At 39.8% G+C, this 19,176-nt stretch overlaps 2 protein-coding genes across 10 annotated transcripts in view; both read left to right on the forward strand.

Moving 5' to 3' along the window:
* Positions 1 to 1,547, forward strand: part of TPM3 (tropomyosin 3) — a 28,081-nt gene extending 26,534 nt beyond the window's left edge. For 5 of the 7 annotated variants that reach the window (XM_037501038.2, XM_037501034.2, XM_037501036.2 and 2 more), the window contains one exon: positions 113 to 1,547. In XM_037501038.2, coding sequence (XP_037356935.1) covers positions 113 to 195 — 83 coding nt within the window. In that variant the 3' untranslated portion in view covers positions 196 to 1,547. The remainder of the gene's footprint in view (positions 1 to 112) is intronic. The other 2 variants (XM_037501032.2, XM_037501030.2) reach the window with 1 other exon arrangement.
* Positions 1,548 to 2,459: 912 nt separating this feature from the next.
* The window catches only part of NUP210L (nucleoporin 210 like), a 97,324-nt gene continuing 80,607 nt past the window's right edge, over positions 2,460 to 19,176 (forward strand). The window contains exons 1-7 of one of the 3 annotated variants that reach the window (XM_037501042.2): positions 2,460 to 2,761; positions 5,305 to 5,441; positions 11,565 to 11,696; positions 13,128 to 13,221; positions 13,739 to 13,889; positions 15,165 to 15,297; positions 16,270 to 16,428. In XM_037501042.2, the coding sequence (XP_037356939.1) occupies positions 2,562 to 2,761; positions 5,305 to 5,441; positions 11,565 to 11,696; positions 13,128 to 13,221; positions 13,739 to 13,889; positions 15,165 to 15,297; positions 16,270 to 16,428 (1,006 nt within the window). In that variant the 5' untranslated portion in view covers positions 2,460 to 2,561. The remainder of the gene's footprint in view (positions 2,762 to 5,304; positions 5,442 to 11,564; positions 11,697 to 13,127; positions 13,222 to 13,738; positions 13,890 to 15,164; positions 15,298 to 16,269; positions 16,429 to 19,176) is intronic. The other 2 variants (XM_054691735.1, XM_054691736.1) reach the window with 2 other exon arrangements.

Consider the following 19,176-nt stretch of genomic DNA (forward strand, 5'->3'; position numbering starts at 1 on the left):
TTGACAAGGCAGCTGCTCTGTTAGTCTGCAGCTTCCCTGCAATGGGAACAGATTGGGTAGACCTTGACATTTACTTCTAGCTTTTGTAACTTTTCTCCTTTACCCCCATTAGATAAACTGAAATGCACCAAAGAGGAGCACCTCTGTACACAAAGGATGCTGGACCAGACTCTGCTTGACCTGAATGAGATGTAGAGCACCCCACTCCTGCCCTGCCGCTGCTCCTCCCTCTGACCCCGACTCCGCCTGAGGCCAGCCTGCCCGAAGCTGACCTTTGAAACTGAGGGCTGATTTTTAACTGGAAGGCTGCTTTCTCCCCTACCACTTTTGCCGCCCCTACCACTCCCACCCCTGTATTTTTTCCACCAAACTGTCTCTGCCTCTCTCCAGAGATTCCAGTTGGGCTAGAGGCTAAGCACCTTTGGGAACAACATTTAAGGGAATGTGAGCACAATGCAAAAGTATCTTTAAACAGCAGTGGTGTGATATACGCATTTTGTAATTAACTTTTTTTTGTTGTTATTGATGTAGCAACCATTTGTAGAACATTCCAAATAATTCCACAGTTCTGAAACAGCATCTAATTCCTTTCTTACTTTTTGGAAGATAAATTTTCAGCTTACTGCATATTGTCCTCTACATAGAGGAGGGAAAGAGTTATGGGCCTGTCTTACTGAGAGCCAAACAGAGCCCAGAGAAAGACTCCACTATGGGAAACCTTGTTTTGTACAAAGTACTGATCAAACCAAATGGTCATTCCAGTAGGAGTTAGCCAAAAAAAAAAATTCTGTTCAGGTTTTCAGCTTTAAGATATCTTTGGCCAACTTCATTTTGGTTTTTTGATTTTGTAAGTTGGTTTTTTTTTTGTTTGTTTGTTTGTTTTTCGGGGTGGGGGCGGAGTTTTCTTTAGAAGTGACCAAACAACTTAAGATGGTGAGACTTCTGAGACCAAATCCTTGTCCCTTCTCTTTACCCCTTCCCAGTTGCTCACAGGACAGATCATGTGCTCCTTATGTTAAAGTGACCACTTACATGCTTCCCTGCTGCCTTGAGAGAAAGAAAATAAAATTATGTTTTTGCCATGATTTAGCCATATGAAACTCATCTCATACCCTTATTTGGGGTCTGAAGCTGCTGTCTCTTAAAGTGCCACCTCATTGTGCTTCATATATTAGTGTTGGAGAAACCTTAAATAGCTTATGTACAAAACTTTTTATATTATTTTGAAACTTTGCTTCTTGGGGTTGGGGCACATTGGCCACCCTATCTGGCTGTGAGAATGACCTACAGTCAGTGGACTGGCTTTGTGCTGATTTAAAATTTTCTTTCCTTACCTGTTTAGTGAGGTTTCTGTGAGGTCTGTTAGGTGTGCATCCTGCAGCTTATTGGCTTCAATTGTACTTTCCTTTGGTGTGGTCTCTTTGGGAGCCGATTGATTGGGAGAAAAAGAAAGCAGTTGTGCAACAGTTTTGATACTGAAAATTGACATGTGTCTTTTTGAAATAAAGAACCAGTTCCTCCAACCCTCAGACCTATTTGAATTCATTTACTAATCCAAATGTGATTTCTCCACAGGCACTGTGAGGTTGGGTTAAAAACCAGAAGTTTCTGGTGGCAGCAAACAGGACTTAAGTAGAGCACATGCTTTGGAAGCAAATCAAAACTGGGTTCAAAATCAGCTCTGAAATTTCCAGTTGTATGTCTTGATACGTCATTTAATTTCATTGCTATAAGATAAAACTAGTATTTATTGTCACGGTAAATGAAAATTAGAAATAATACTTATGTCCCAGGCCTTTTATAGGTAACATTAGCATTTTTAGTATGAGCTACACGTTTTCCTTTACAGCTGTGTCAATTCTTTCTTATAAGTCATGGATTTTTATTTGGGTCTATGCTCCTTAAATAATTTTAACAATATGTAATACTGATCACATATATCTATACTGTGTGGGTCAGTAAGCTCTCCTGAGAACCTTTCAGCTGATAACCTGTTGGCTATTTGGAGAAAATTAATTTGACAAGAGGCACATGCTCTTGAGTATTTTCATACAGACTGTGTAGATCGCTTTCAAAGCTGCCTTTGAGACACCAGTGCCTGGCATTTTCTGCACTCTGGCCTTGAGAGTGGACCATGAATCTGACTTCCTAGAAAAATGGCACAACTCTTGACAAAGTACGCCTGTATATATTAGAGACTGAAAATCTTCCATTTATAGACAGACCAATACTGACTGGAAATTGGAAAATTTTTTTCTCTTTTGGCTAGGAATCAAGCAAGGTAGGTAACAGGAGAAATTAGCTGGGAGAAATGTTTTCAGACTTCCTGCTTGTCCCTTAGTAGTAAAAAGATATGCCATCCAAAATTTAATTTAATAAAGTAGCCCTTTAAGTGGGCAACTGGCTTTGTGCATAAAGTTTCCATAATGCTGGCTTGCTGGCGCACTTCATTAGAAGAGTTCCCACAATTCCCCGTCAGCAGGCTGCCCACGTGTCTGCGTCACGCGTGTGGATTGGCTGCTGTTGGAGGCTGAGGGCGCCGCTACAAGCCCTTGGTCGCCATGACTGGCCTCGGGGCACCAGGACCCCGAGGCTTTGCGCTGATATTCGGCCCACTTCTACACGGCCTCCTGTTTCTGCTTCTCGTTTTGCTTGGGACGTGGGCCAACAAACTTAATGTGCCGCAGGTGTTGCTGCCCTTCAGCCGCGAGCCAGGCCGGGTGCCCTTCCTCCTAGAGGCACAGCGGGGCTGCTACACTTGGTGAGGGGTGTGGGGGTCACGAGGATGTGCATCCCCCACCACCCAGTAATGATGGAAGGTGTTCACTCAGTGCTGTTTGGTCCCTGGGGCGCAAAGGGGTTCTTCCTCCTGAAGTGGGCAGACCTTCCCGGTATGGTCTGCCTTTCTCTTGGGGGATAGCATCAGGTTGTGTGAGGGGTTTTATATGCTAAATTCTCAGGATAGGATACTTACCATTTCATGGGGGGAGGGGGCAGTTTAGTCACTGAGACGGTCAGGGCACAGGGAAGAGTTGTGTGGCAGACCTCTGGTATTAATGGCTGCCTCATATGCGGGACTTTGGCTGTAAACAACTAGAGGGGAGGGAGTTCTCAAGGCCTGAGGAGATTTTGTTATGAGCAGAGAGGCTTGGGATCCCCACTAAGGTGAGATCTTCACAGTGGGGAGATCCCAAAATGCAACTGATGTGTACTTAACTAAGCACTTTGTGTGTATTAATTCATTCAGTTTTTATAGTCTTGTGAAGTAAGTACTATTAGTCTAGTTTTACAGATGAGGGAACTGACAGACTCAGAGACCATGAAGTATAAACTATAAGAAGATCCCTTTTGGGTGGAAGTGTGGCCTGCCTGTAATACGTTTCGCCTTTTAATATAAAGGCACACTCTTGAAGTGTGAGGATAAGTAGTACTCAACTCTGAGGGAGAGACTTTCTTTTTTTTAAAGATTTATTTATTGGGCCTCCCCTAGTGGCGCAGTGGTTGAGCGCTGGGCTGTTTGATCTACGGCCGCCTGCGAGGGTCCCACATGGTAGGACAGACCTCTCCTGTGTCGCCTGCAACTCCCCTCAGCAGTGTATTTCATCAGTCTGCCTGTTCTGTTCCCCGCTCTGGCTCTGGTGAGTTTTCTCACGTCCCACGCTTCTGACTGTACCCAGTGCTTATATAAATAAATAAATCTTTTAAAAAAGAAAGATTTATTTATTTATACAAGAACCAGGGTAGAGGCCAGATGTGCGGGGGGTGAGAGGATTCACCAGAGACAGAGTTGGGAACGGAACAGCAGACTGAAATACACTGCTGAGGGGAGCAGCTGGCGAGACAGGAGAGGTCTGCCTTGCCATGTGGGTATCTCTGCAGCCAGCCGGGATGGAACCTACAGCTTCACAGCGCTGCGGAGGCTGCAGACGACTTCACAGCGCTGTGCTTAACTGCCTGCGCCACCAGGGAGCCCCCCCCTTTTTTAACATTTATGCATACAAGAACTGGGGTACAGACCAGAGGTGTGTGGGTGAGAGGATTCACCACAGACAGAGTGGGGTACAGAACAGGCAGACAACTGAACTATACTGCTGAGAGGAGCAGCAGGCAAGACAGGAGAGGTCTGCTGTGCCATGTGGGTCAGCTCCCTGGTGGGCTGGGGATCAAACTCGTGCTGCAAAGGCTGTGGATAGCTTCACAGTGCTGTGCTTAACCCCTTGAGCCACCAGGGAGGTCTCGAATGACTTTTTTCCCCAAAGATTTCTTTATTTATGTATGCAAGAACTGGGGTACAGGCCAGAGGTGTGGGGGGCTGGTGAGAGAGTCACCAGAGATAGAGTGGGGAATAGAACAGGCATATTGACTGAAATACACTGCTGAGGGGAGCAGCGGGTGAGACAGGAGAGGTCTGCTGCGCCATGTGGGTCACCTCCCTAGCTGGGAATTGAACTCATGTTGCAGTGGCTGCTGTTAGCTTCCTAGGTTGCATCTTAACCCCTTGCCCCATCAGGGAGGCCCCCAAATGACTTTCTAACCAAGGTTAAAAATATCATTTCCTGGTGCAAGAGAATCTCACATAGGTTGTATGGTTACCTAAGGTGTGAGAGCACCTAAGTAAAGTAGGCTTAAGGGTATGAGAGGGTTCATCCTAAATACAATAGATTTCCCTTTACCGTCGTCTCAGAGAGAAGCACTGAGATTTGTTCAGAGGGTAAGAAGTTCATCTCCGGTTTATGAACAGGGAATCCAGCTCATAAGATGATCCCATATGTTTCCTGACTGAGAGACGTATGCAAGGTTTCTTTGTAACATAAAAGCCATTTCTTCTACCCACCAAAATATATTAATTATAAAAATCATTTAGAATTTTACAAATTAATGATTTTTTGGGGGGGAGTATATTTGAGTTGGATTCACATCTCATAATTTAGACAATTTTTTCCATCTGAGATATCAGCAACCCAGTTTCTAGGCTTGGAAGGACTTCCTCAAAATATGAGAAAATCAGAACTCTACTTGGAAATACATTAGTCCTATTTTTACAAACTGCAGGAGGAATGTAACAATTTTAAATACTGAGAAATGTAATATTTCTGTAATTGCACAAAGGATCACTGGGAAAAGGTTTTCGGCTAAGTCTCTTCCACTTAAATCTTGTGCCCCTAAGCAAGGTTTCTATTTTCAAGTGTCATTTAAATATACCTGGTGTATTAACATGGAAAAACTGTAAGAATCTGTACTCCACCACAAGTTAATTTTAACTCATGTTCTTATTTCACGCTCTTAAGTATTTTATTCTGGCAGGCATACCACCCATCATGATGCAGTAACTGTTGAGCCTTTATATGAAAACGGCACCTTATGTTCCCAAAAAGCTGTACTTATTGCTAAATCTACCCAACCGATACGCCTCAGCAGTATTATTCTTGCTCGAGAAATAGGTATGTTGAAAGAAAACACACCGTGTTCCTCTAAAGTAGAATAATCTGATATCTTGCATGGGTGGTTAACACAGTGTTGGCTTCAGATAATAAGCAGGGATTCCTGTGATGTAAACCGTAATTGTCACGTCCAGAATGACTTAGATATATATACACACACACACACACACACATATATATATCCATCCAACATGTAGATAACACAGGAGCGAAAGAAAACTTTAGTTGTTTGATCCAGTGAACAAAGGAAGGGGCCATTTACTGTAACACCTAAGCACTAGCTTAGGTGTTAAGGTCCGAGGTTGGTCTTAAGTGAGGCAAAAAAGCAGTATAAAGACTAGTACTTCTCAAAATGTGGTCTGTGAACCTCTATCATCAGCATCACCTGGGAGCTTGTTAGAAAATGTAAATTCTCAGGCTCCCCTCTTAGATCTTCTGTATCAGAATGTTTGGGGTGGGCCTAGGGATCTTTGTTTTAACAAGATCTTGTGTGATTCTCATTCATACTGACATATGAGTAGCTTTACACTAGTCTATTTTATTTATTTTATTATTATTTTTTAAACAATATTTGCTTCCCCCCACCCCCTCAGGTTGAGTCCCCATAGAATTTCTTTCCCCAAGGCACCCGTGCACCATTTCCACAGTCCCCTGTACTCCTCCCTCCATCCCTCTGATCCCTCTCTCTCCTCCTCCCCTGCAGTATGTCTCTGATTTATAATTGTCTGTTTTTGCTTTGTTTACACTAGTCTATTTTAAAACGAAGCAGCTCAAGAAAAGCTGTTTCTATCCAGCATCAGACTAGGGCTCTCTTCATATCTTGAGTTTCTGGCTCTTTTTTTTTTAAGCTTTATTTTTTATTTATACAATAGCTGGGGTACAGGCCAGAGGCGCAGGAGGGTGAGAAGATTCACCAGAGACAGGTTGCAGAACCGGCAGAAGCACTGCTCAGGGGAGCAGCAGGCGACACAGGAGAGGTTTGCTTCGCCATGTGGGAATCTCCCTGGCTGGCCGGGAATCGAACCCTTGATGCAGAGGCTGCAGACAGCTTCACAGCGCTGTGCTCAACCCACTGCACCACTGGGGAGGCCCAAGTTCTGGCTCTTCATTGCCAAACTGATAGGCCAGCGATATCTGTATGGCTTTTCAATAATTTAATAAATGATATATCTGTAATATGTTATTAAAGAGAAGTCCAAGATGTTTGATATACCATATATCATATAATTGAAAATGACATCTATTGTATAGCTATTTTTTATGTACCACTACTATTTTACGTATCACTAAGAAAGAAAACCATTGCCAGTTAAATTAAACTATGCTTTCTTCACTTAGAATTTTTACTGTATACCTACTGAAAGAACTGACTTAGATGGTTGGTTATTTTTATTTTTTATTATTTTATTTATTTATTCATTCATTCATTATTTATTTATTTATTAAGATTTATTTATTTTTATACAACAGCTGGGGTACAGGCCAGAGGCGCGGGAGGGTGAGAGGATTCACCAGAGACAGGGTGGGGAGCAGAACAGGCAGACTGACGAAATACGCTGCTGAGGGGAGCAGCAGGCGCAACAGGAGAGATTTGCTGCGCCATGTGGGACTCTCCCTGGCTGGCCAGGAATCGAACCTGCACTGCAGAGGCTGTGGACAGCTTCACAGCACTGCGCTCAATGCTCTGTGCCACCGGGGAGGCCCTGGTTATTTTTATTATATATTATTCTCTTGCATAATAAAAATGAAAATATAAGTAAAACAAATGGGTGAAGATATTCCTAAATCAACCTTACCATTTCTGCCTCATCCGAATTACTTTTTGACTGGAAATCACCAATGTCTGTTTATGCTGCAACATCTTCTGCCATGGAGATGGTTAGTGGTGCAGTGTTTCTTAAATGAATTAATTAAAAACAAAACATCTAGGGCCTCCCTGGTGGCGCAGCGGTTGAGCGCTGGGTTGCGAAGCTGCCCGCAGCCTCTGCAGCGCCGGTTCGATCCCCGGCTGCTCCCCGGCCACCGGAGGAGGGTCCCACATGGCGCGCAGACCTCTCCTGCCGCCCGCTGCTCCCCTCAGCAGTGTACTTCGGTCCTTCTGCTGCTCTGCTCCCCGCTCTGGCTCTGGTGAATTCTCTCACCCTCCTGCGTTTCTGACTGTACCCAGTGCTTGTATAAATAAAACATAAATAAATAAATAAATCTTTAAAAAAAAAAATCTAAAAGCTACCTGAATTGGGCTCTTAGGTTGGCATTGCAGTTGTATAGAGTTGATCTAAAAAAAGTATATATATATATATATATATATATATATAGAGAGAGAGAGAGAGAGAGAGAGAGAGAGAGAGAGAGAGAGTTGATCTGTTTAACAACTTTCCCACCTCCTCTCCTTAAGCATTTGGCTCATAGGGGATAAGAGAATGCTTCATTAGTGTTCACCAGATTTTTTCCCAACTATGAATACCCATTCTACAAATTTTGATGCTGGCCCTTTTAATGTTCTCCTATATAAAGCCAATGACAACTCTGTCATGACTGTTGCCTAACTAACAGCAATTGAAAGGTATCATCAGGGCCTCCCCGGTGGCGGTGGCGCAGCGGTTGAGCGCTGGGTTGCAAAGCTGCCCGCGGCCTCTGTGGCGCCGGTTCAATTCCACGGCTGCTCCCCGGCCACCGGAGGAGAGTCCCGCATGGCGCGCAGACCTCTCCTGCCGCCCGCTGCTCCCCTCAGCAGTGTACTTTGGTCCTTCTGCCTGCTCTGCTCCCCGCTCTGGCTCTGGTGAATTCTCTCACCCTCCTGCGCTTCTCACTGTACCCAGTGCTTGTATAAATAAATAAATAAATAAATAAAATCTTAAAAAAATATATATAAAAAAAAGAAAGGTATCATCAGTTATTATCATCATTTATAAGAGAAAATCCCAATTTCAGCAATTTTAAAATGTCAAAGAATGAGCATGTGAGAATCAATGAAATATGTAGGAATTTTCAAAAGGGAGAATCTTTTTTTTTTTTTTAAGGGGGACTCTTTAAGGACCATGTCTTGCAGGGTAGTTATAATGGATAGAGAGAATAGTAAGGTTACAAGTGACACATTGCCTTAGTCACATAGGCTATTTTCAATATGCGTACAATTCATTCTGATATCAAAAAATCATTCACACAAGTGCTAGGAAAAAAATGTTAAATCTGGCTCTCAGCTTAATTTCATCTGACTTGTAAATATTTCAAAATTAAGTATGTTTTAAATTCCCAATTTTGCTGTTGATACAGTTCTGTGTATAGATGATAGAGATTCCCAATGATAAATGCCTGTCTTGGTGTCCTACCAGGTGCGTGCTCATCTGTGTGGGAACAGGCACTCTAAAAATCAGAGGGGAGGAGACATTTTGAAAACAAAGTGTATGCCGAAGGAGAATTGTTTGTCTGAAAAATATTTATTTGTCTGACAAATATTTGTTGAATTGCCTACTCACTATAAGGCATCTGTAAAAGTAAAAAGATTTAAGCATTCCATGATGTTAAAGTGCATACTTTTGCTTATGATGTTTTTTGTGATAGTATAGTGGCTATGAAAGCGATGATAGATAAAGGTGAGAGATGAGGTGGGGCATGTTTTGTTTGCTAAGAGCACTACCTTTTGATTTTTGTTTTGACTAGATATTGCCTCCATTTGGTAAAATATTGAAAGAACATAAAATGTTATATAATGAAAAATTAATCTTTCTCTAATTTAATCTCTCCAAGAGGCAACTACTTTTCTGTATCCTTCCAGAGGTAGTCTATGAATATACCTTTAAAAAAAAAAAGTATTTTTTTATTTTATGTACAAAAAACTAGCTTTGTTTCTGCTCTAGGTAGGTGTCTTGGATGACCAATTCAAGGAAGTTCACTTAGTTCAACTTAATGAAGCCTCTGTCCTTCTCACACTGGTGGAACTTATTCAGACTGTGCCAGTTTGAGCAGAGATGGCAAGTGGCAAACCTGGCAGATTTTTTAAAGGTTTATTTTTATTTATTTATGCATAGAAAAACTGGGGTGTAGGCCAGAGGTGCTGGGGGTGAGAGGATTCACCAGAGACAGAGTGGGCAGCAGAACAGGCACATCTACTAAAATACACTGCTGAGGGGAGCAGTGGGCAAGACAGGAGAGGCCTGCTGCACCATGTGGGTTGCTCCCTGGCCTGGATCAAACTCATGCCTGCAGTGGCTGGCGATTGCTTGATGGCACAGAGACTTTAACCCCTATGCCACCAGGGAGGCTTTATTTGTTCCCTGACATTTTAAACAAGACATTGGTCAGGTATTTTAGAATATTTATATATTTAGAATATTGCTCAGTTTGAGTTTGGTATTTTCAAATGATTATACTGGTTTACAGATTTTCGTTTTTGTCTCTGGCTCTGCATCTCTTGGTTCTTTCAATCCTAGCTTCATCCTTTCCCGCTTCTGCCCCCTTCCTTTCTTTATCTTCATGAGCCAATTTTCCTCCTCTCTATCTCATTCATTTTACTTTTCCTTATTGCTTTGCTCCTGTATGGGCCGGAAGTACACCCGAGGTAATATGGACCTGTAAATTAAGATATTCATTACATTATTAAATAAAATTACTTGTTTTTATTTTTAAAAGGAGGTACATTAAATATTTGCTACTATTCCGAATCACTGTAAATTTACTTATGAATCCTCCAAGGGAATTTTTTTTTTTGGTCAGTAGTCCAGTACTGAATATCTTTGTACTATGAAAGTAGTCAGATGGGTAGAATTGTGTTCACAAGGCTTTTCGTGTTTTTTATGTGAGATTACAGTTGCTTCTGTTTTGCCATTGCCCTGCACATTTCTCCACAGAAGAAAGAGATTTAATTTCCTATTTTTTACTGCTAGATTGTTCAGTGCCTAATTATCGAGTCTATTATCTAAGCTCACCCTTATTTCCTTTGACATCTTTGTAACACTTCCTTAATGATATATTCTACCAGCAAATCTTGTGAGATTTGCTCGTGCTCTTCAATTCTTTTATTTTTTTAAAGATTTATTTATTTATGCATACAAGAACTGGGGTACAGGCCAGAGGTGTGGGGGGTGAAAGGATTCACCAAAGACACAGTGGGGAACAGAACAGCAGACTGACTGAAATACACTGCTGAGGGGAGCAGCGGGCGAGACAGGAGAGGTCTGCCACGCCATGTGGCTAGCTCCCTGGCTGGCCATTGAACTCATGCTGCAGATTCTGCGGATAGCTTCACAGTGCTGTCCTTAACCCCTTGTGCCACTAGGGAGGCCCTGTGATGTTCAATTCTTTTAACTTTAGACTCTGTTCTCCAGTTAAATATTAATCAAGTAGAAGATTAATTGGATTTTTGAACATTTATTTTTAGGTAATTTTAGATTTACAGAAGAGATTAAAAAGTTTAGAGTTCTCATATATCCTTCACCCATTTCCCCCTAATGTTCCATTGTTGTCCTTTTTCTGCTCTAAGATTTAATCCAAGACTCAACATTACTAAACAAAGTTGTCGTGTTTCCTTCGTCTCCCCTAATCTGTCTCAATTCTTCAATTTTTCTTTGTTTTTCACGAACCTGACATTTTAAACAAGAGATTGGCCAGGTATTTTGTAGACTATCGGTCAGTTTGAGTTTGGTGTTTTCTAATGATTATGCTGGTTTCAGATATTTCAGAAAGAAAACCACATTAGTTAAGAGCCCTTCTCACTGCTTAATGTCATGGAGTATGTGATAGCAACATGATTTATCTCTCATGATATATATCTTGGTCACTTGATTAAGGTAGTGTCTGTCAGATTTTTCCAATGTAAAGTTACAAATTTTCTCTTTCCATATACCATTAACTAAAAATGTTCAGCCCATATTCAAAAGAAAATAAATTAAGCTTCACCTCCTGGAGGAAGGAGTGTCAAAATATTAAAATAAATATTTGGGAGAGATATTTTGATATGTTTAGTGTCACTTAATATAAAGAGAAGCTCTTTTGTTTTTCTACTGTTTTCTTCGACAAATTGAAAGCAACTGTTACATTTTTCCCCATATGAAGTTTATGAATGTTTGTGATCTAATAGATTTTTGACCTGTTGAATTAAATTCTCAGTTTCTGGGTTCATTGTAGTGACTGACCATGAACTGCGCTGTGATGTTAAGGTTGATGTGATAGACAGCATTGAAATTGTATCTCGAACCCGGGAACTCTATGTAGATGATTCACCATTGGAGCTGATGGTGAGGGCATTGGATGCTGAAGGTAAAGAACTTCAGAGGACTTAACAAAATTAACTAAAATAAAGTGATGCTCCTTTGTGGTTAGCACTTGGAAAAACAACTTGAGAGATAAAATAGATTGTCAATAATACTTATTTTCTTATATGAAGACTGTACTTGAGAAATTAATAATTCTGAATATGGTTCAGTGTATTAACTACATAGCTTAATAAAATTTTCTTGCTGTATTTTTTTTTAAAGATTTATTTATTTATGCATACAAGAGCTGGGGTACAGGCCATAGATGTGGGGGTGAGAGAATTCACCAGAGACAGAGTGGGGAACAGAACAGGCAGACTGACTGAAATACACTGCTGAGGGGAGCAGCAGGCAAGACAGGAGAGGTCTGCTGTGCCATGTGGGTTTCTCCTTGGCCAGCTGGGGATCGAACTCGTGCTGCAGAGGCTGCAGATAGCTCCATAGCTCAGTGCTTAACCCCTTGTGCCACCAGGGAGGCCCTCTTGCTGTATTTTATTGTTGGTTATCTCAGAAATTTTTTTAACTATCTTAAATTCTCCAGCTTTTCTGATGGTACCTAGATGAACAATTAATAACTTTTTTTGGAATTTGCTACTAGTTTTATTTCAATCAACCCGCTTTCTGTAGGCCAGGAGAGTAAAATGTTAAGCCTGTGGAAGTTTTGTTTTTTTTTTTAAAGATCTATTTTTTTTTTTAATTTTTTTTTTTTAAGAGGCATTTTTTTTTTTTAATTTATTTGTTTGTTTGTTTTGTTTATACATGCACTGGGTACAGTCAGAAGTGCGGGAGGGTGAGAGAACTCACCAGAGCCAGAGCGGGGAGCAGAGCAGGCAGAAGGACCAAAGTACACTGCTGAGGGGAGCAGCGGGCGGCAGGAGAGGTCTGCGCGCCATGTGGGACCCTCCTCCTGTGGCCAGGGAGCAGCCGGGGATCGAACTGGCGCCGCAGAGGCCGCGGGCAGCTTCGCAACCCAGCGCTCAACCACTGCGCCACTGGGGAGGCCCTAAAGATCTATTTTTTAAAATTTATTTATGCATACAAGAACTGGAGTGTAGGCCAGGGTGGGGGGAGGGGTGAAAGGATTCCTAGAGACAGAGTGGGGAGCAGAACAGGCGGATTGACTGAAATACGCTGCTGAGGGGAGTAGGGGCAAGACAAGAGAGGTCTGCCGTGCCATGTGGGTTATCTCCCTGGCTGGGGATCAAATTCATGCTACAGTGGCTGCTGATAGCTTCATAGTGCTGAGACTTAACCCCTTGTGCCACCAGGAAGGCCCCTGCTTTTTTTATTTTAATTCATTAATGATAGTGCTTATATTTGTTAGTGAAAGAGGCCTAAAAATAATTTTCTAATTAAGTTTCCCTTTCTTGTTAAAGATATCTGAATATTTTCAAATATGTGATTCTGTCTTGTCTGCTTTTGGTTTGTTCTACAGGAAATACTTTTAGTAGTTTGGCAGGTATGATATTTGAATGGAGAATTGCCCAAGATAACGAGTCAGCAAGAGAAGAACTCTCTAACAAAATTAGGTAATCTTGAAATCAAACATTAACCATCTGATATTTGAATGAGACATCTGCCACTGGACAGCCACTATTTGTGTGGGTTTTGGTAATGCTGCTATCTAAACTGTTTTGGAACAGATAAGTTTACCAATGATGTAGATGACATATGATAAAATGATATATGATACAGATGTAGGTACCTTTATGATAACTTAATTTGCGTCACTTCAGAAGAATTCATGAACACAGGACTGTATAATTATTTGAACCAGGCAGTTTCATTTTTCAGGTTACCTGCATATATTGAAATAGTGTGATAATTGTATGAAATTTCATCTTCAGTACCAAGAAATATCTCTAGTTAAATCCAAGTCTTAGTTCCATAACTGTTTTAACCAGAGGTACATTCCTTTATCTCTATCTATTTCTTGTGGAAAACAAATTTTAAAACATTGAATATAGTATGTCTAAAGTCTCTCAGGCCTTTTTAGAAGAAGATGAATTTTTTCTAGTAGAAAAAAATCTTATTTTATATCTTTAGGATTCTGAAATACTCTGAAGCAGAGTATTCTCCTCCAGTGTATATAGCTGAGATGGAAAAAAAAGAGAAACAAGGAGATATGATTTTGGTGTCTGGGATTAGAACCGGTGCTGCTGTTGTTAAAGTTCGAATTTATGAACCATTCTATAAGGTAAAAGGTTTGTGTTATAAACTTTCATTTAATAGTGTTGCCTGCAAAAAAATGCATTTTCTCATGTTCACCTATAGAAGTCCTCCAATCTGATATGATTTGTGCTAATAGTTGATCATTTAATTGAAAAAGTCATCTGAAGTAGGTCAATTAAAAAAATGTCTTCCTTAAACATGTTATTACTTAATTACAATTACAGATACAACTGACATTTTCTTTGAAAACAATTGTATTTTATTCCCCAGTCTTTTGATGTAGGTCCAAGATCTTTTTTTAACAATGAACATACTCATTAGAAATATACATGCTCTTCCTTGCATAAATTACATTTCTACTCTTTTTTTTGACTCTCATTTTAAATTTACTTTACAGTTATGTGAAAAATTCAACGTATTTCAACCAATTTGAATACAGAATTCTACCTTTTGCAAGGGCTTTTCCCCCAGTCCTTTACATTTCTCACCTACACTTAATTTGACAGCACATTTTAGCAGCTTGTCTAACTTCTTCTCCAATAAAAAAAAAGTTTAGAAACAGCTCTTTTCACATTAATTTTTTTAATATTTTATTTTATATAATTCTTATATCATTTTTCATTTTTGCACAATGTATGCATTTTCATTTTAGTTATATTCCCCATACAATTGCACCCCCCTTATTATGACCCTAATCCTTCCTCTCCCCGCCCTACCCCCTCATAGTGTGTTTCTGGCTTATAGTTGCTTGTTGATTTTGATTTTTTCTTTATTATAGTTAGTCTTTTTCTTGGTCCCTTTTTTTAGGTTTTCTAAATTCCTGCTATGAGTGTCTTTTCACATTAATTTTTAAAGTAATTATGATTACAAGTGGGGCTGGCATAGTAGGTCTTTTGGTAAGCATTTAATTCGTGACAGTAGCACAAATGTGTGGATATCAAACTACTGACCTTTTATTGGGTAAGAATATATTCACAGGAGATAGAGAATAACTGCATTGGAGGTTAAAATAATTTCTGTGGCATAAAATCTTTTCTCATTTCATACTTGCTTTTTTTATTTATCTACCTCATAAAAATTTGTTATTTTTTATTCTTAGAGTGACTTAGAAAGTTACTTACTGTCTTAGAATGTTAATATCATAAGATTAATGATCACTTTTTAAGGCAAACTGAAAGCAATTTTTTTTATCTTTATGAAATATCTCAAAAGGAACTTAAAAGAAGTAACCTTTTATTAAGGGAGATGGCCTTGAGAAATTTACCTATTGAAATTTTGGTTTTTTTCTTTCCTTTTTTAGAAAGTGGCAGCAGCATTGATACGTTTGCTTGTTTTGGAAAATATATTTCTTATACCATCCCATGATATTTATCTCTTAGTAGGAGCATATATTAAGTATCGAGTTGCAAAAATGGTTCAGGGAAGAATGACAGGTAAGACAATTTATCTTTTCCTAAAATTCACGTTTCTAAAATCCTTTCTGCCGACCATGTGGAGAAGCAACTCCATATTATATCTGTAGAATACTTATGTTTTTAGATTTTGAGATAAACTATTCCTTAATTGCTATATTTGAGCTAATAATGAATAGAGATAGTCCCCATATCTTGAACATGCTAATGCATAGTTCACTGCCCATAGAAATCTGAATCCTCTGTTAAAACAACAACCAAAAATTTACTAGTTTTTGTTGGGCAAGTGAAGAAATTTTACCAGAAGGGAGTTGAAGGATATTGCAGTTATCTTTGCAAAGTCATTTCTTGAGAAACTCAATTCATTAACTGAAAACTTAATACTCTGTTGACCCCTGAAGTCCCATTGCGTTTATAAAGTGTGCATTGGCTCTGTTAACATTGGTCTTTTCCTTACCCAGTGAAGATCCCTGCTGCTCTTCTCAGTTTACTACTTTTTAAGAATATAAATGATAGGAGCCTCCCTGGTGGCGCAAGGGGTTAAGCCGCAACCTATGAAGCTATCTCAGCCACTGCAGCATGAGTTCGATCCCTGGGCAGGGAGCTACCCACATGGTGCAGAAGACCTCTTCTATCTCGCCTGCTGGTCCCCTCAGCAGTGTATTTTAGTCAATCTGCCTGTTCTGTTCCCCACTCTGTCTCTGGTGAATTCTCTAACTCCCCTCACACCCCTGGCCTGTACCCCAGTTCTTATAGGCATAAATAAATAAATCTTAAAAAAAAAGAATATAAGTGATATCAGCAACAAACTTATGTAGTATTTCTCCCCCACCAAATGCCTACATGTAGAAATTCATCATAGTGGGAAAGACATTAGAAACAGATCATACTCTTATTTAGGTCTCCTGATTATCCTCTTAAAATCCAACAATACACCATTGTTTGTTGGAATGTTTACTCTCATTTTATTTATGTATCTTTCCTGTCTTACAGAGGCGGAATTTCCCCTGAAACATTATACACTGGAATTACAAGACCATAGAGTTATACATAATGTGTCTTTTTCTGGGAAAGTGGCTTTACTAGATGAGAAAACAGCCGTGGTGACTGCTGTTCAACTGGGCCAAACTAATCTTGTCTTTGTCCATAAAAGTATCCTTTGCTCAAGTTTTAGCTGCTAGTCTCTGTTTCCCTGAACATACTAGACGAACCTTGGTAAAATAATTTGTTAAGAGTGATTATAATACAACTATACTCATTTTTTGTAGGTTTTTATTTTTTACAAGGCTCTATAAACTATTATTTTCATAATTCCTAACATAGGATAGGTAAAATGTAGTTGAAACTTGGAATCTGTTGACTTCGGTGCTCATTTACAACCTCAGTGAAATTATAATTAGGAGATGGGAAAATAGAGTTTGAGCAAACTGTGAATTTTGTTTTTTTTAATTAATGAAGTACCATTGTTTTACATCTTTGTTAATATTTTAACAGTATAGGATTTCTTCCCTTAGGTGTGGTCTTTGTAACTCTGCCATTACCAATACACCCATAGCCTCTGCCATCATCCATCAGATGTTCTCATTCCTCCCCTTCTATCTCTCTCTCCTTTTCCCATCCTGGATGTTTCTGGTCTATGATCAGTTTTCAAGGATTGGTTTCATAGTCTGTCTTTGACCCTTTGATTGGTTTCTCTATACTCCACATATAAGTGACACCATGCGGTATTTGTCTTTCTTCTTATGTGTGAATTTTATTAAATTTGTTCTTTCCTTTTTAAAAAAAAAAAAGATTTATTTATTTATTGATACAAGCACTGGGTACAGTCAGAAGCGTGGGAGGTGAGAGAATTCACCAGAGCCAGAGCGGGAACAGAACAGGCAGACCGATGAAATACACTGCTGAGGGGAGCAGCGGGCGTGGCAGGAGAGGTCTGTCGTGCCATGTGGGACCCTTGCCTGCGGCCAGGGATCAAACCGACGCAGCAGAGACTGTGGGCAGCTTTGCAGTGCAGCGCTCAACTGCTGCGCCACCAGGAGAGGCCCTGTTCTTTCCTATTTTGACATGAATAACTGAGAAAGGATGGTATTACCTACAGTAGATGATTAATATTTGTTAACTTGAGTTTTAAGACTTATTAAACCTGCTCTGTAAAGATTGAACAGAGATGCAAAGGACTACATTATAGTTTATGAAAGCAAAGTGGAATGGAGTTTTTAATTCTCAAAATTGAAATATGTGGATTCCATTTCTGTGTTTGATTTAGCAGTATTTTCTATGTTTAACTATTTGAATCTGAAACAAATTAACTAATTCAGCAAATATTATATTCTTACTATATGCTGACATTGTTTTAAGCACTGGGGATAGAGACTGCTATTTTACTGAGAGTAGTTAGGGACTTCTCTCTGATAAGGAAATGTTGGAGCAATGAGGCATGCAGATATTTATTCTTTCCAGGAAGAGGAAATAGCAGTTGCAAAGGTTCTATAGCAGGAGCATGTTTGCTATTTTTAAGACAAGCAAGGAAGACACTAAGGCTGAAGTGTAGAAAGTTGGGGAAATAGGAGAGGTAGTAGTAGAGTAGGGTAGGGAATAAATTATATAGGACCTAGTTGGCTTACTCTGAGTAAGAAACTACTAGGCTTAAAAGGTACAGTATTTCAGGGCCTCCCTGGTGGTGCAGGTGGTTGAGAACAGCGCTGTGAAGCTGTCCGTGGCCTCTGCAGTGCTGGTTCTATCCCCCCTGGCTGCGGAGCAACCCACATGGCGCGGCATACCTCTCCTGTCTCGTCTGCTGCTCCCCTCAGCAGTGTGTTTCAGTCACGCCCCGAAACTGTTCCCCGCTCTGTTTTTGGTGAATCCTTTCACCCTCCTGCATATCTGGCCTGTACCCTGGTTCTTGAATAAATAAATCTTAAAAAAAAAAAAAAAAGTAGTAGTAAAACTAAGAGAGTAGTTTCATGGTAACCAAGTTAGGAATTTATAAAGAGAATCTTGAGGTGAAATAGGCATAGATGAAGACTATGATAAAGATAAAACTTGAAAGGTTATAGTAACTAGGAATATTTTTTATAATGTTATTAGAGGATAAAGATTCAGTATGAAGATAGGCAATTAGAAGTTATCAGTTTACTGCTAGGCGATAGTTGAAGCTGCTATTGTAGATAAAAGCACCTAGGGAGAGTATATAAAATAAGAGGAGAAGAAAACGAAAGTGTAATACCAGATTCTAAGGTATATATGGAAGATGAGGAACTCTACGGGAGTCCCAGAAAGAAGGTTTAAAAAATAATAATGAAGCCAGGAGGAAGGAATTTCTTGGTAACCAAGTGAGGAATTTGCAAAGAGAATGTTTCTCAGTTGAAATGGGCAGAGATAAAGACCAAAAGCCTGTAGTAACTGGAAGTCCTGGATCCTTTAATCAATAAAAACAAGTTGGTTTTGAAAACAGGTAGAAGTCTGAGAAAGATGTAAGGAAGACTCTTTTTAACATAGGAGAAACTTGAACATGTCTATAAGTTAAACAGAGAGAGATGACAGAGATAAGGGGAAAAAGAAGGCCCTTTGGTGGAGCAAGTTATTTGGAGGGCAAGAGAAAATGAGATTCTGAACAGGTGGAAGGATTAGATAGAAGAAGATACTTATTCTGATAATGGAGGAATGAATTGTTTTAGAGACCTTTTGAGATCTGTTTTCCCATCTGTAAAATGAAGGGAATGTTGTATTTCTGAATTTCCTTCTCTTTTATTTTATGAATGTTATATTAGAGTATATGTCAGATCCAAATCTATATTGGCACAGAGTTGCCTATACAGTCTTTTAAAAATAGATAAAAATACCATCACTCACATTTTATGGGCAAAAGAGTGAAGCATCTAGAGATATCAGAAAATAGAG

This window comes from Talpa occidentalis, unplaced genomic scaffold (genome assembly GCF_014898055.3).
Source record: "Talpa occidentalis isolate TD23 unplaced genomic scaffold, MPIMG_talOcc4v2.1 talOcc4.9, whole genome shotgun sequence".
NCBI classification, from domain to species: domain Eukaryota; kingdom Metazoa; phylum Chordata; class Mammalia; order Eulipotyphla; family Talpidae; genus Talpa; species Talpa occidentalis.